Source organism: Coccinella septempunctata, chromosome 8 (genome assembly GCF_907165205.1).
Source record: "Coccinella septempunctata chromosome 8, icCocSept1.1, whole genome shotgun sequence".
In the NCBI taxonomy this organism is placed as follows: Eukaryota; Metazoa; Arthropoda; class Insecta; order Coleoptera; family Coccinellidae; genus Coccinella; species Coccinella septempunctata.
Window position 1 is genome coordinate 21,580,868 of NC_058196.1, and position 14,098 is coordinate 21,594,965.

At 34.9% G+C, this 14,098-nt stretch overlaps 2 protein-coding genes across 2 annotated transcripts; both read left to right on the forward strand.

Moving 5' to 3' along the window:
* The first annotated feature begins 819 nt into the window (after nt 1–819).
* On the forward strand, nt 820–4,573 carry LOC123318370. The gene is made up of 6 exons (XM_044904978.1): nt 820–1,210; nt 2,281–2,494; nt 2,557–2,653; nt 4,132–4,242; nt 4,313–4,468; nt 4,523–4,573. The coding sequence occupies exons 1-6, from the start codon at nt 820–822 to the stop codon at nt 4,571–4,573; spliced, it is 1,020 nt and encodes a 339-aa protein (XP_044760913.1).
* A 9,074-nt stretch (nt 4,574–13,647) lies between these two features.
* LOC123318451 (odorant receptor 49b-like) lies at nt 13,648–14,098 on the forward strand. Its single transcript, XM_044905071.1, has 3 exons — nt 13,648–13,753; nt 13,831–13,986; nt 14,042–14,098. Exons 1-3 carry the CDS (start codon nt 13,676–13,678, stop codon nt 14,090–14,092), a joined length of 285 nt encoding a protein of 94 aa, XP_044761006.1. The 5' UTR covers nt 13,648–13,675; the 3' UTR covers nt 14,093–14,098.

Here is a 14,098-nt window from a genome sequence, read left to right on the forward strand (position 1 = left end):
GAAGTATTCATTATTCAGCATTGTACGGAATTTTATATCTAACTCTTGAATACGGCATGACTTTGTGTTAATTTTTTACTTGACACATTTCACGGATAGAATAGCATGAATTCAAGTGACTGAATGACGGATGAAGTGTGTTTGAAATTGGATTATACGTGAATCGTTGCGAATAATTCTAGTGCAGGTATAGAACATCAGATTTAATGCACTTAATGATCAAAATTTGTAACATGATAAACAAGCCTGTTTATTTATGTATATGCGGCATGTAAATTTGGAACTTTCATCAATTATTTCTATTGAAAAAGCACACCGAATTTCGAATAGCTTCAATTTCCTTTTCAATTATACAGGTTGTTTTTGAAGTTAGTCTTCTACCTTCTGGTCATTGATGTTGTTCGATTGGCTTTTTCGGAAAGCCATTACAAAAACGTGAGATCAAAAATAATTTTGTCTAACGATTAGTGAACTACCATATGTTTTCTGCTGAGAAATTTTTGAGTCTGGCACTATCGGCCTATTTGGTGAAGTTATTTATTTGATACAATGATAATGATTCAAGCAGTGGCACACTGGTGCACAATATTATCTCAGTATTTGAATTCTTCATCTTTGTTTGCAGCTTATTCCTATAAAATGAAGAACTCCAAATTTTTTTCGGTGATTCATATAACCATCCTGATAAGTGGTTTTAATACCCTCTGGTATAAGGAAGGATGGAAAGGAAAAACGGTAAAATTCTACTGCACTCTGTCAAGGATCATATTCATCATACAGTTGATCCTCATCGATCTTCATCTAAAAGATGTTAAAGAAATGGACGACTGGAAAGAAATGATATTCTTCATGACCAGCTCATTGACTGCTAACATGTCAATGTATAAATCTTTTCTCTTCGACTCGCCAGCTATGAAGACTCTGATTAAGGATGCCATATTTCATGACAGTGCCGTACAGAACGCCGATTCCAAGCTGAAGCATAACCTTGCAGAGCACGGAAAAGTTTGTTGGCAATTTCTGATGGTTTATATCATATGCGCCTTCGGTATCTTGTTCAGTTTGTATGCAGGTTCTATTATTCTTTACATGATCTCATTGAACTGTGATTCTACAGTAGATGAATGTAAAAGGAGTTTGGCTTGGCCTTCTGTTTCAATTTTCAGTTTAGAATCCCAGTATGGTGTCTCCTTAATCGTCAACTCCATTGGTGAGTAGGTACTTTAACTCGATTTTAACGTGTAGAAAGAAAGATGCGTGAAGTAAGCATTATACAAGTCATTCATTCATTGTTGAATCTTGTTACCGAGATTAAATCTACTAAAAGACTAAAAAACCAGACTATCGATGCGATCAAACTTATAATTTCTTAGGGCTACTTGCGACCGTGTGCCCTCCTGTGGCCGAAGAGACCCAACCGTGACCTACAGATCCTTTCACACTACAGGCATGGATAGTCACCAACCAGATCTGGCCGCCGCTGTCTCCATCATAACTGTGTACCAAAGACCTCCAGTGTGACCTGTCTAAAGCTAGTTGTTCCCAGTTATGATTGGCATTACCTGATTTTAGGGATTGATGCAGTATATCCTCAAACCGCTTTTACTGGCCTCCTGGTTTCCGAGCGCCCTCTGTGAATTCGCCATACAGAGCTATTTTGGGGAGTCTTGTGTCTTGCATCCTCAGAATGTGACCGCTCCATCTGAGTCGGGCACTCGTTACTTGAGTCTCAATTGTTGTACAACTCGCGCGCTGCAAGACTTTCGCATTTGAAACTTTGTGGAACCATATGATGTGCATTATTTGTCTTAGATGACGTTGTTGCGTTTGCTCAAGCTGTTAAATATATCACCTGTAGGGCGTCCAGCTTTCGCTTCCGTAAAGAAGAGTTGGGAGAAACACAGCTTTGTAAACAGCTGTCTTTCAGATTGAGGTCGTGATTTTGAAACACTCTATCCTTTAGATTCCAGAATGCCTTGATGCCGAATTGATGATGATTTCAGTGGAGCGAATGCTCGATTGACCAAAAATTAAACCCTCCATTTATGTTTAAAGGTCGTTTGTAACAGCCGGAAATTCTCTGGAGAATTCTCTTCCAAATTTTGGTAAGATAACGACAGAGATTATTTTGTATGCAACTGAATAGAGAATTCTACCGAAAGTACGTATGTAACTGTACATAATTCACGGCGCATGAATTCTCGAGTAAATTTTCTAGAGAATTCTCGGCTGTTGCAAACGGGCTTTACTCCTAACTTCACTATTATTTTGTCCTTTCAGGGATGACCTTCTTAGGAGGATTCGTATTAGTGGGGAACATAACCCTTGCATCGGTTTGCATTTTTCCAACATTCAAACTAAAACATCTACAGTACGTTCTCACGAACTTTCAATACTATGGGGAAATTCTGAGTAAATCTGAAAATATTCCAATAAGAAATGCAGAATATTTCATTATCAGAGAATGTGTAATAGAGCATCAGAGAATTATAAGGTAAATATGAAAAAAACCATGACCAAATTTGGGATTGAATCCTTTCATTAATGAAATTGTAGGGATTTCGAGAAGTTGAAAGAATCCACAAAAGTATTATTTCTATTGGATTTTATAACTCATGCAATGCAGACTGCTCCATATTTGCTGATAATAATGGTCAGTAAAAACTTGATAATGATACGGCCAGGTGAAATCTATTTCGTTAATCTGAGTCAAATTTAACTATAAATTGAAGTAAAAAACACCTTTGCCATATAACTTTGCCTCCTGCTTACAGACAATCTATCTCTGTTTTACTTCTCATTTTATCGAAGCAAAGAATCAATTTTTCTTTTGAATATTCAGTTTAGTCTCCAACAACTATAAAAATTGAGAAATTTCGTTTAAGACGCCATCCCTCGATTGGAATATTTAACGCTACACTGTACTGATGAGTGGACAATGATCCCGCAACCAGTCTACGCAGTTGCAATTCGACTTCTCTGCGATTTCCTACGCTTGTGCATGACTATTTTGCATTATTGAAACAACAATTGTTCTGTATTGTTGTTTCTAATTCAATACAGGGTAATTTCATGATGAATAATGAATAACAAAAAGAAAGGAATGTTTTGGAGAGAAAAATCCAGAAGTCAACCTGCAGGTTGACTATGTTTCTTTTTATGAAATGATTTTGCCAACTTCGAGTACTTCTTCACAAAATTGAGTAGGACATATGAATAGCAATAGACAGTATCAGTATTATGGATGTATTGAACTCCGGAAATCCACTGAATGATTTGTTATTGAAAAAGCTTCACTTTGGCGTTTGGCGTTTGGCGTATCCGGAGATAATATGATCTTGCAAAAACACCTCAAATAAACTGATTCATCAAAAAGTATAACGCCTAAATACAGGGTCAGTCTTTGACTCGTACAACTATTTCAAAAGTAAATTATTGATTCGAACGTTTTCAAAGCTCTCCCTAGCCTCTGCTTGATGAAGTTCCTGCAAACTGAATGTATCGAGCTAATGGATCACTGCTATCTTGACTCTGAGAGTTGAAAAAGTGAACTCTGAATTGCATCTCTTTACCTACCAGGTAGCTCTGCGGTATTGTGGTACTTTGTATCGTCTACTGGCATCTAATAAATTCTTCCGATTTCCGTCGAGGTGAGAGTTGTGTGTTTGACGAGATCAAATAAGATCGGCACCATTATCAGCTATAGGTGGAATGGTCTTCCATGTTGATGATCCGAGTGATGGTAGTGGCTTGTTGGACATTCATTGTTTATATATCAACGGATGTTATGTATCTGAATTGATTTTCTATTGATACAACTGAGTCATCCAATGATATGAAACTCCACTTTTCCAGAATTTGTAAAGATATAGAAACGACAGTGTTATACCGTTACACAGAAGGAAAAACACTCGAAATGTACAACAAGTAGCCAAGGGATGTGAAGAATCTATCTGAACAGGAATTTATAAATAGTATTGAAAATCTATTGATTAAAAGAGTTGTTTATTCCGTAGAAAATTTTTGTTAAGTTGTAATTTTACTGATTAAGTTTTCAATTTGACAATCTATGAAAATTATTGATGGCAATAAATTACTTATTACTTAAAAATATTTATAATTTTTTTGTAGGCTTATGATGGCAACATAGATTATTTGATAACCATGACTGTATCCTGTATGGCTTTCGTTATTTTCGAGTTGTTCATGGTTTATTGGTTTGCCCAAGGAGTTATTGATGAGGTAATACCTTTCAAATTTCGATATAGTCTATACACATATCAGCGGAAAATGTATCACAATTCGGTTGCAGAGTATAAACGTTGGCACTTGCATAGGTCTATCAAACTGGTATGAGGCGGACGTTAGGACCCTTAAATTGTTGCAGTTATTGATGATTCGCTCCATTCATCGTTTGGCGCTAAGAGTAGGGCCTTTTTATGATATGGAGTTGAATATTTTCCTCAAAGTGAGTTCTGCAACGTTCATAGAAACAATTTTTACATTCTGTTTTTTTTTTCAGATTTGTAAAATGATGTATACTGTGGTTACAGTTTTCAAAAGGCAGTTATAAAAACAATTTCATCAGAGTAAGCCGAGTGCGAAGCATCAGAAGAATTCATATAAATTTATAGCCAATTCTATTGGTAGAACTGGTGCTCGCTAAATGCACATTTCGAACTCGCTGTATAATTCCAAAAGAACCAAAGCTATTTTCACCAATGGCAGTCGCTTTTGCAAATTCCATTTTTGAATTAGGTGCGCATTATGTAAAATTTAAGCTCTGTTCGATAACTTCGAAAGATCATGAATTGATCTCTCCTCCTAGCAGGTGAAAACAAAATCGATTCGAGATCTATTCATGGCAACGTACTGTAGATAATTCGAACGTTTCCAGCGTCCTCTTTCCCTGCTTCATTATCGTGATTTGGGATTCCTACGATCTGAGAGTTTGAACAAATTAATACGTGCAGCCATCTTTCCTCTGAGAGATAGGAAAATGAGTAGATCCTCGTTTTCTGTTAGGTAGCTCTAGGATATATTCCTTCATCATACCGCGCGACTACTGACAACAAAAAAAAGGGCCATCAATTCATTGCATTTGCATTGAGGTATGAATTGTGTTGTTCTGACGTGGTCAAGACCGAAAAAGTGGTCAGCATCAAGTCTTTCTAGATGAAATGTTGTCATATTTCGAGTGATAGGGGTGTGATAGTTAGATTGAGATCGTTTGTTGATTTATTTCAGCCAGTGTTATGTGTTTGAATTAATCTGAAAATATCCTAATTTAGAGCAATACTAGTTTTTCAATGAATTCCGCTTTAAGAAACTAGTGCCACTGTGATTCATAGTCTTTAAACACTAGGTGGTATGAATAAAAGAGAAGTAGGTAAATGCTAATGCTATAAAGACTTCGAGATAATATTTCACTTTGAGTGAGCTAGCTTTTTCCTCATCAAATTTGAAGGAAAAATGGAATTAAAGCATGGTCAACATAAGTTATACTTTGTTTCACAGTTACCGGAATATTCGATGATGCAAAATATCTTCACCGACGTGTATTCTTGCACTGTTCAATTTTCTTTTGCTTAGGGAATTATTTGCTGATGTTACCCTATTGTAAGTGTTGTTTTTGTTTCAGTTGTTCCTTGTTTTGTTTGAATAATGTTTTTTTTTAATAGGTAGGTAGGCGATAGGGTAGTCAATTTTGACGAACAATGAGAAAGACATTAGAGTTCTATTAGTCAAAACCTAATACATGTAAAGTATATATTATTGTTTCCATATATATTCAATTTTAAATTTTAGTCAACAAAGGTCATGCTAATCCTCCAAAAGATACCCACTTCCGCTAACGGATTTTTTCAATCCATCAGGGAAATGCTCAAGCAACCTAATAGCAAATAGCTTCAGTTAAGCCTCCTACTGATTTGAGAATTAGAGCTATAAGATCAGTCTTTCTGGCACCAACAGTGCAATGAACTACTTTGCTTATTCTTCGCAGCAATTGATAGTAATAGAAAATCTCATTATCATGAAATATTATATCTAATGAACAGTAGATGGCAGGAATTCAGGTTTCACAAATCAGGTTCAATGTCAGTATTGTGAACTACCTAGAAGTCTTTTTTTTTTGGAAGAAACAGGTATAAGGATTGCATCAAAATGGATATTGAGTGAAACCGTTCATCATTGACGGACTACATTACTGCTGTCTATTAAAATGTATTGGATGGGGACACAATGAACACTCTGTAGATGAAATTATATGATCAAAATGTGAATCTCCCGAGAGATGTAGCTGTAATTGTGTAAAGATGAAAAAGCAATATGACCTTGAATCTGTAATGATGAATGTATACACAGTAAAAACGTGGTGATTGATTTTGAATTTTATTATTTTTAATAACCTTGAAAGTAGGCCTAACGTTGCCTTAAACCCTATATGCTCTCCAAATTATGTAATTGCATAATTGCAAAGCATTTGTCGTACCGTAATTGGTGAAAATTACTCTTTGTAATCACCTTGGAAGTTGTCTGGAACCCCATGTGTTGTCCAAATGATGTCACTGAACATCTGGTAATCATAGAGGCGTCCATTTTACCTTCCACTTTGCAACACTATCCAAGAGGTTCATTTTTGTATATTGAAGCTCTAAAATATTAACGTACGAATTCCATTGGTCCAATAAGAACTGTACGATGTGCACTGTAATAAATTGCTGCACTGTAGTTAAATGCAGCTCGATTCAATATAATTGCAATCGCATTTACACGTCCTGTCGAACTATTTTGTGCTATTGTAACTCAACTAAAAAAGTAATATCAGTTTTTACTTTTTCCGAAAGAAAACAATATAAAATTTGAATGTTGAAAAAAGAGAGAGAGAAAAAGAAAAGAAAAGAAAGAGAAAAAAAAGGTAAATGATCGATATTAGACCTTCAGCCACCTGAAGATGCTTACATGATAGCGAAACACAATTCGTGGTTTAAAAACTCATTTTGTGAAAATGGTATCTGTTTTAGTTCAATTATGGATTTTCATCAAGTATCGTCCACAGCAATTCAATAATAATTACACTGCACCCACTACCACAATAAGCTGCTACTGCAGTTTACCCTTTCTTTATCCATTCCTGCAAATCAAGTAAATTTTTTTTTGCCAAGAGAAAAATTGTCAGTACTTCGAAAAGCTTGATGAACTTTCGAGACTCACATTTTGCTAATCACTGTGAAAAATCAATTATCCAGTTTTGACCTGCGAAATTTGAATTCGCTAACTAGTTCCAGATCGCCAATATGAGACAGTCCACTGACCTATAAACGTGTGGAAAACATAATCCGATAAAAAATTCTGAACTAAAACTAATTCCACTCCATAATTCGAACAAACTTTCCAACACTTCCAACAAATGCACTAAATATTTCAGCTACAGATTATACCTATACGAAGTGTGAGGTGAAAAACAACCAGTAAGGGCAATTTATTATTGAGCAATGTGGGGAATTTCATGTTTTGTTCTTGAATTCGACATGAGTTCGAGTTTATTCTATATGTGGAACATCAATGAAAAAATTGCAGATAGCTACTGGCTTCTGTTTGAGCTTGTATTCTGAGCAGAAGGGTTACATTCGAGTGGTTACTATTATTTCCAGTTCAGGTAAACCCTTATGAATTTATGGAACTTTCCAAATTTCTTCCGTGGTTAAAAATTCCCGGTATGAGTTTACTATAAATTAGTTTTCTGGAGCAAAATGATTGTATAATGATCATTATGCATTGCTGTTATTATCTAAGAGAACTTAAGCCAGCTAATCATCTTTATTTTATTTATAGAAAACACCAAAAAATTGTTCGTTTAATTCAAAAAATTCATTTCATCGGAACTTATTTCATTTTTATATACGAGTTACCGATCATGATTTGTATAAGCAGATTACTTCTGAATCAATATTGTCCATCTGCTTCATAGATTTTTATTTCTAGTATTATTTGTTCGATTAATAATTCCAAGTGTGTTCAGCCTAGGCATAGCTTGTTTTCAGGCTTAACTAGTTTGTGCTAGTGCTAGTACAAACTAGTTTATCTTCATCAGTGCGTCAAATAATATAGTTTGACTGAGAAAAACTAATCTGAAACTGAAATCAAGTTTGTCCTGTAACAGATATTCTTTTATGTTACGGTTTCAAGAAGCTTTTGAATGTATCAATAATGACCCAAACAGTGATACATAACATGTAAAAATAGCAAATTACGTATTCTGTATGACTGCATGATATATATCTGATTGAAATAAAATGACCCTCTTTACTTAAATTTTCGATTGAAACCTATTAAATTATTTTTTTACTTTAAGCTCATTCCACCATAATGGGAAACTCCAAATTTTTCTCAATTATTCATTCTGCCATCCTAATCAGTGGTTTCAACACCCTCTGGTATAATGAAGGCCGAAGAGGAACTATACTCAAGTTCTACTGCACTGCATCTAGGATCATCTTCATTGTACAAATGATCCTCGTTGACCTTCACCTAAAAGACGTTGATGAAATGGAAGACTGGAAAGAAATAATATTCTTCATAGCCAGTTCACTTACAGCTAATATGTCATTGTATAAATCTTTCCTCTTTGACTCCGCTGCTATGAAAAACCTGATTAAGGAAGCAATTTTTCACGACAATGCTGTTCAGAGGGGTAATCCCAAGCTGAAGAAACAACTGGAAGAACACGGAAGGGTTTGTCTGAAATTTCTGCTGCTTTACATCATATTCTTCTTCGGTATTTTGTTTAGTTTGTACGCGGGGTCTATCATACTTTACGTAATTTCATTGAACTGCGATCCTGGAGTAGAACAATGTAAGAAAACGTTGGCTTGGCCTTCCGTTTCAGTATTCAGTTTGGAAACTCATTATGGGATCTCCTTGATTGCCAATTCAATCGGTAAGTAGTGTAAGTGCCATTAAATAATAAACAGTGTAACTACTAAATGAGTAGGTACTAATATAGTAATATGGGTATATATAGAGTCAATCGGGGCAACTGTGCGCACTTTGCCTTTCAAGCCATACCCTGTTTCAAATGTTGAAGCTAGGAAAATTAAAACATATTCATAAGATAGAGAATTCTCTAATCTATAAGAAAACATCAAAAAGCAAACAAACAAAAACGTTTTCTTTCCGCAAAAAAGAATTTAATAGAGAAAGTCGGAGTGCGTTCACATGCCCCGTATTGCGGGTATGTGTGCGCACCCTCACGGGGTAAGTGAACGCAGTGCTTAGTGAACCACACAATCGAAACAAATTACAAAATAATGTCATCAAAATGTTACAATATTAGAGTAATGCTTTTTATTGTCAATACAGAAGCGCCATTTTACAAGCAGTGCATTATTGTTCGTGCCACAATTCTTGGTGAACACAACACTTGATACATTTCGCTGTTGGTGGCTCTTCATATTTTTCTGAACAAATAGGACAATATTGATCGAGTCTTAACCAAGAAAATCAACAATGTTATAATTAATTCCTCACTGAACTAATGCCCACATAATGAATCTATGCGCACACTTACCCGCACACACTTTCCCCAGTAAGCCAAAATTTGAATTGACGTTCTTATAGAGTTGAGCAGCTAAGAGAACCCAAAATTTTTTATTATATATTTAGATTAATATGCCCATGATCGAATAAAATATTGTTTAACACTGAGGGACTCGGAACTTGGACCTGGCAGAATGTGCAGAGATGCTAAAAATTAACAAGAAAACTAGTATATTTGATTGATTGCAAATAAAAAGTTAAAGAAACGTGGCACGGCGCACTCCTATGAAAAACTAATATGGCGATTCTGCGCCCTTGCTTCACCCAAATGAACCCCTCTTTTATACTTTATCGAGATATACGCACTGCGCACACTTACCCACTGCGCTCAGTTACCCCGAATGACTCTATATAATGTAACGATCTGAATCGAACTAGTACCTTGCCCATCGTTCAGGGTATCGACACATCTTAACATTTGTTACTTTTTTATTAATGCATGTTGTCTATCTGAAGTATATATTCATTTTTTACCTATCTCAATCTTGACGACGTTATCCATTTCATGTTTCTGACGTCCGGGGCAACGGTTACAGCTATGAATTCGAACGTTTTCGCGCTCCCTATCGACTGCTTGATGATCGGAATATGCGTTTCTTGTAAACTGTTGGTAGTTGACAGCGAATAGATGAGGTCTTCTATCAAATTCATTTAAAGAAACTTTTCAATTTATATATTTCTCCGTTAGAATTGAAATCAATATCTTCTACTGCAGTTCCCAAATCATCATACAAGTTGAATGAAATATTTGATAGGTTACGATGAGGACTTACAGAAGATTTTTCTCCAGAGGCAACAAACACTAAATTATCGGTCATCCGAATAAATGTCAAAAAAAGCATGTGTGGCTGTGTTAAATAAAGCGAAATATATCAAATGCTAATTTCCCTGTACCAACTAGAATAGGATAGATAAGAATCTAACTCAATTTCGTCTTAGTTGGCATGTATGGATAAATTGCTCGAGTTCCTAGAATAATTTCAAGGTTTTCACCAGCAATGAGCACATTTTTTTACATCCAACTTACTGTCACAACTTTTAAAAGGAAGACCGTGCTTATGAGTCAAGCATCGACTCTATAGTTGGAGCTACGTCGTGACATAAGACTCACTCTGAGAATATGTTCCGAAGAATAATGCTGAAAGTAGTACTAGAACGACAAAAAACTAGAATTTTCAATTGGAAATGCCAATCTTAATGTGATATATACAGGGTGATTCCGGAGGAGACCGTCAGATTTTAGGTGAAGTATACACTAGTTAAGGCAGTTTCGAAACCATGTTTGGTTTATGGTTGGGGGCCTTCATTGAGAGTCTACAGGGTGATTTGTCCGATTCGACCGATTTTTCTTTTATTCATAACTTTGGTATGGCTTGATCAATCATAATGAAATTTTCAGTGTAGAACAATATGATTATCTTCTTTCAATAATTCCAACACTTTCTCAAAAATACAGGGTGGGAATTATGATAAGTTCAGATTAAGTTTGCAGGTTGAAAAAACACCCTGTACATTCCGTTTTCAAAAATTTTCTACATGCTTCAGATTCTATCATAAGTTTACATTTCTGGAGCGTTTTTAATTTTTTTGGCACACATCCAGTTTTCCTAGAAAAATTTTTCAAGGATGAACAATATCGTTATTTCGCTCCAAGGCATTGAGAATATTTTGAACTGGAATGTAAACCGGTGTCGTCCAATGATACAAAGCTCTTCCTGAGTCCTAAAGTAGTTCTTTCAAATTCGAAATTCATATTTAATCACTCATATTCTGATTTATAAAATCATTTAATCCAGAAAATATCTTTATACCTACCTACTTAAACCAAAAAATCTACAACTTATACAGAATAAACATTCGAAACATATCATGAACGGCAAAACTAACACACTAACACAAAATTTACATAGAATGTTCGAAATGATTTCCCCTTTTTTGAATACATATTCGAGACCTTTTTATTAAATTTCCAATTGACCTTCTAATGAGGGATTGATTTTGCTTCAAGATATTACATTCCTCGAAAATCCTTTCAACTAGGTGTTCTCTACTTCTAATTTCAACCTTATAAACTCTTGTTTTCAGATATCCCCATAAGTGAGTACATTTTTGAACGAAACTACTATGTTTTAGGAATATTCGCTTCATAGAAAACCGGAAGTGTGCCTAAAATCACCTGAATAATGACTCAATTTTATGTTAATCCATAATTTTGCCTTTCATATGTTTCGAATGTTTATTCTGTATTTGTAGTAATAGTATGTAGATTTTTTTGCTTCACGTACGTATAAAAAAATTTTTTGAATTAAATGATTTTATACATCTGAATATGAGCGATCAAAAATGAAATTCGAATTTGGAAAATTTATTTTAGAACTCAGGAAGAGCTTTGTATTATTGGACCGTACAGCTTTACCATCTAGTTCAGAATATTCTCAATGCCTTGGAGCGAAAAAACGATATTGTTCATCTTTGAAAAATTTTTCTAGGAAAAATGGACGTGTGCCAAAAAAATTAAAAACGCTCCAGTAATGTAAACTTATGATAGAATCTGAAGCATGTAGAAAATTTTTGAAAACGGAATGTACAGGGGTTTTTTCATCCTGCATACTTAATCTGAACTTATCATAATTCCCACCCTGTATTTTTGAGAAAGTGTTGGAATTATTGAAAGAAGATAATCATATTGTTCTACACTGAAAATTTCATCATGATTGATCAGGCCATACCAAAGTTATGAATAAAAGAAAAATCGGTCGAATCGGACAAATCACCCTGTAGACTCTCATTAAAGGCCCCCAACCATAAACCAAACATTGTTTCGAAACTGCCTTAACTAGTATATACTTCACCTAAAATCTGACGGTCTCCTCCGGAATCACCCTGTATATATATATAATTTCATTAAGTTCGAATGTAACACAATCTCAAAAATTTAAGAAAATAGTTTCTCAAGGATCAAAATGAAGTAAGATGAAATCTAGGAATCTCCGAACTGAGAAAATTTACCACTTTTCATGGAAAAAATTCTCAGAAAGGGTAACTACGCGACAAAATTATTCAAATGGATCAATCGAACAGTGAAGGCAGTTTACATTTACAGCGGGTTTCATGAAACTTTGATTGTCCAATCAACGGTTTGACAGTTACTGGATTTATAAAACGAAATCACCGAAACCGTTTCATTTCTGAATTTATTGAAGAAGTAGCAATTGAGAATAATAGAATGGACCTATAAACATCATAATTCGATGCGAAAATGATATTCTGAATGATCAAGACTGAATTATCGATGGAGAACAAATTGACCTCTATTCCTATGTCAAGCGTTGATTCTCCGATCAAGCTTTTTGAAACCCGGGGTTAGTGAAATAATTCAAATTCACTTCTGCTGCCTATATCCTCATTTTATGGTAGAATGTGACTCATTATTGAAATTTAATCTGAAGTTCATCCTTTAAATCTTCTTTTCAGGAATGACATTTTTAGGAGCATTTGTGTTAATGTCTAACGTAACTCTTGCATCTTTGTGTATTTTTCCGACATTCAAATTGAAGCATCTACAACATGTCCTCATGAATTTTCAATATTATGGGGAGATTTTGAGCAAAGCTGAAAACATTTCCATAAGAGACGCCGAATATTTCGTAATCAGGGAATGCGTAATAGAGCATCAGAAAATAATAAGGTGATTTTCAAAAATGAGGTAACAAAATTTTGTCCGCAATTTCACTTCAATTATAAAAATTGCAGGGATTTCGAAGAACTGAGAGAATCTACCCAAGTTTTATTTTTATTCGACTTTATCACTCACGCTATGCAGACTGCGCCTTATTTGGTAATAATAATGGTCAGTCAAATTATTGTTTACATTTACGAAATCAGTTTTGAAACCATTTTAACCCTATCTGAGGCATCAACAGATTTTTTCGTTCTTTTTCATGAAATTCTGCCTTCAGGAAGACCACAAGTGGTTTGAGTAAAGTTAGGAAATTTCAATAAAAATTAACAACTGACCAATGATAAACAGTGCTTATTGTAGGCTTCTGATGGTACCATAGACTTTGTTATAACAATGACAGTATTCTGCATGGCTTTTGTCATTTTTGAATTGTTCATGATTTATTGGTTCGCTCAAGGAGTTGTTGATGAGGTATGTTCTCCCGAAATTCGAAGAATTATTCGCCTAAAATGTATGTAAAGAATGTCGGTATAACAAGTTTGTTGCAGAGTATAAACGTCGGTACGTGTATCGGTCTATCAAATTGGTATGAGGCGGACGTGAAGACCCTTAAAATGTTGCAGTTAATGATGATTCGTTCAAGCCGTCGCCTCGCTCTGAGGGTAGGGCCCTTTTACGACATGGAGTTGGATGTTTTTCTGAAAGTGAATATACTCACGTATTTATCGGAAGAAAAAATTATTTTTTTATTGTTTTCAGATTTGTAAAATGATGTATACTGTGGTGACAGTATTCAAGAGGAATCTGTGAGATATA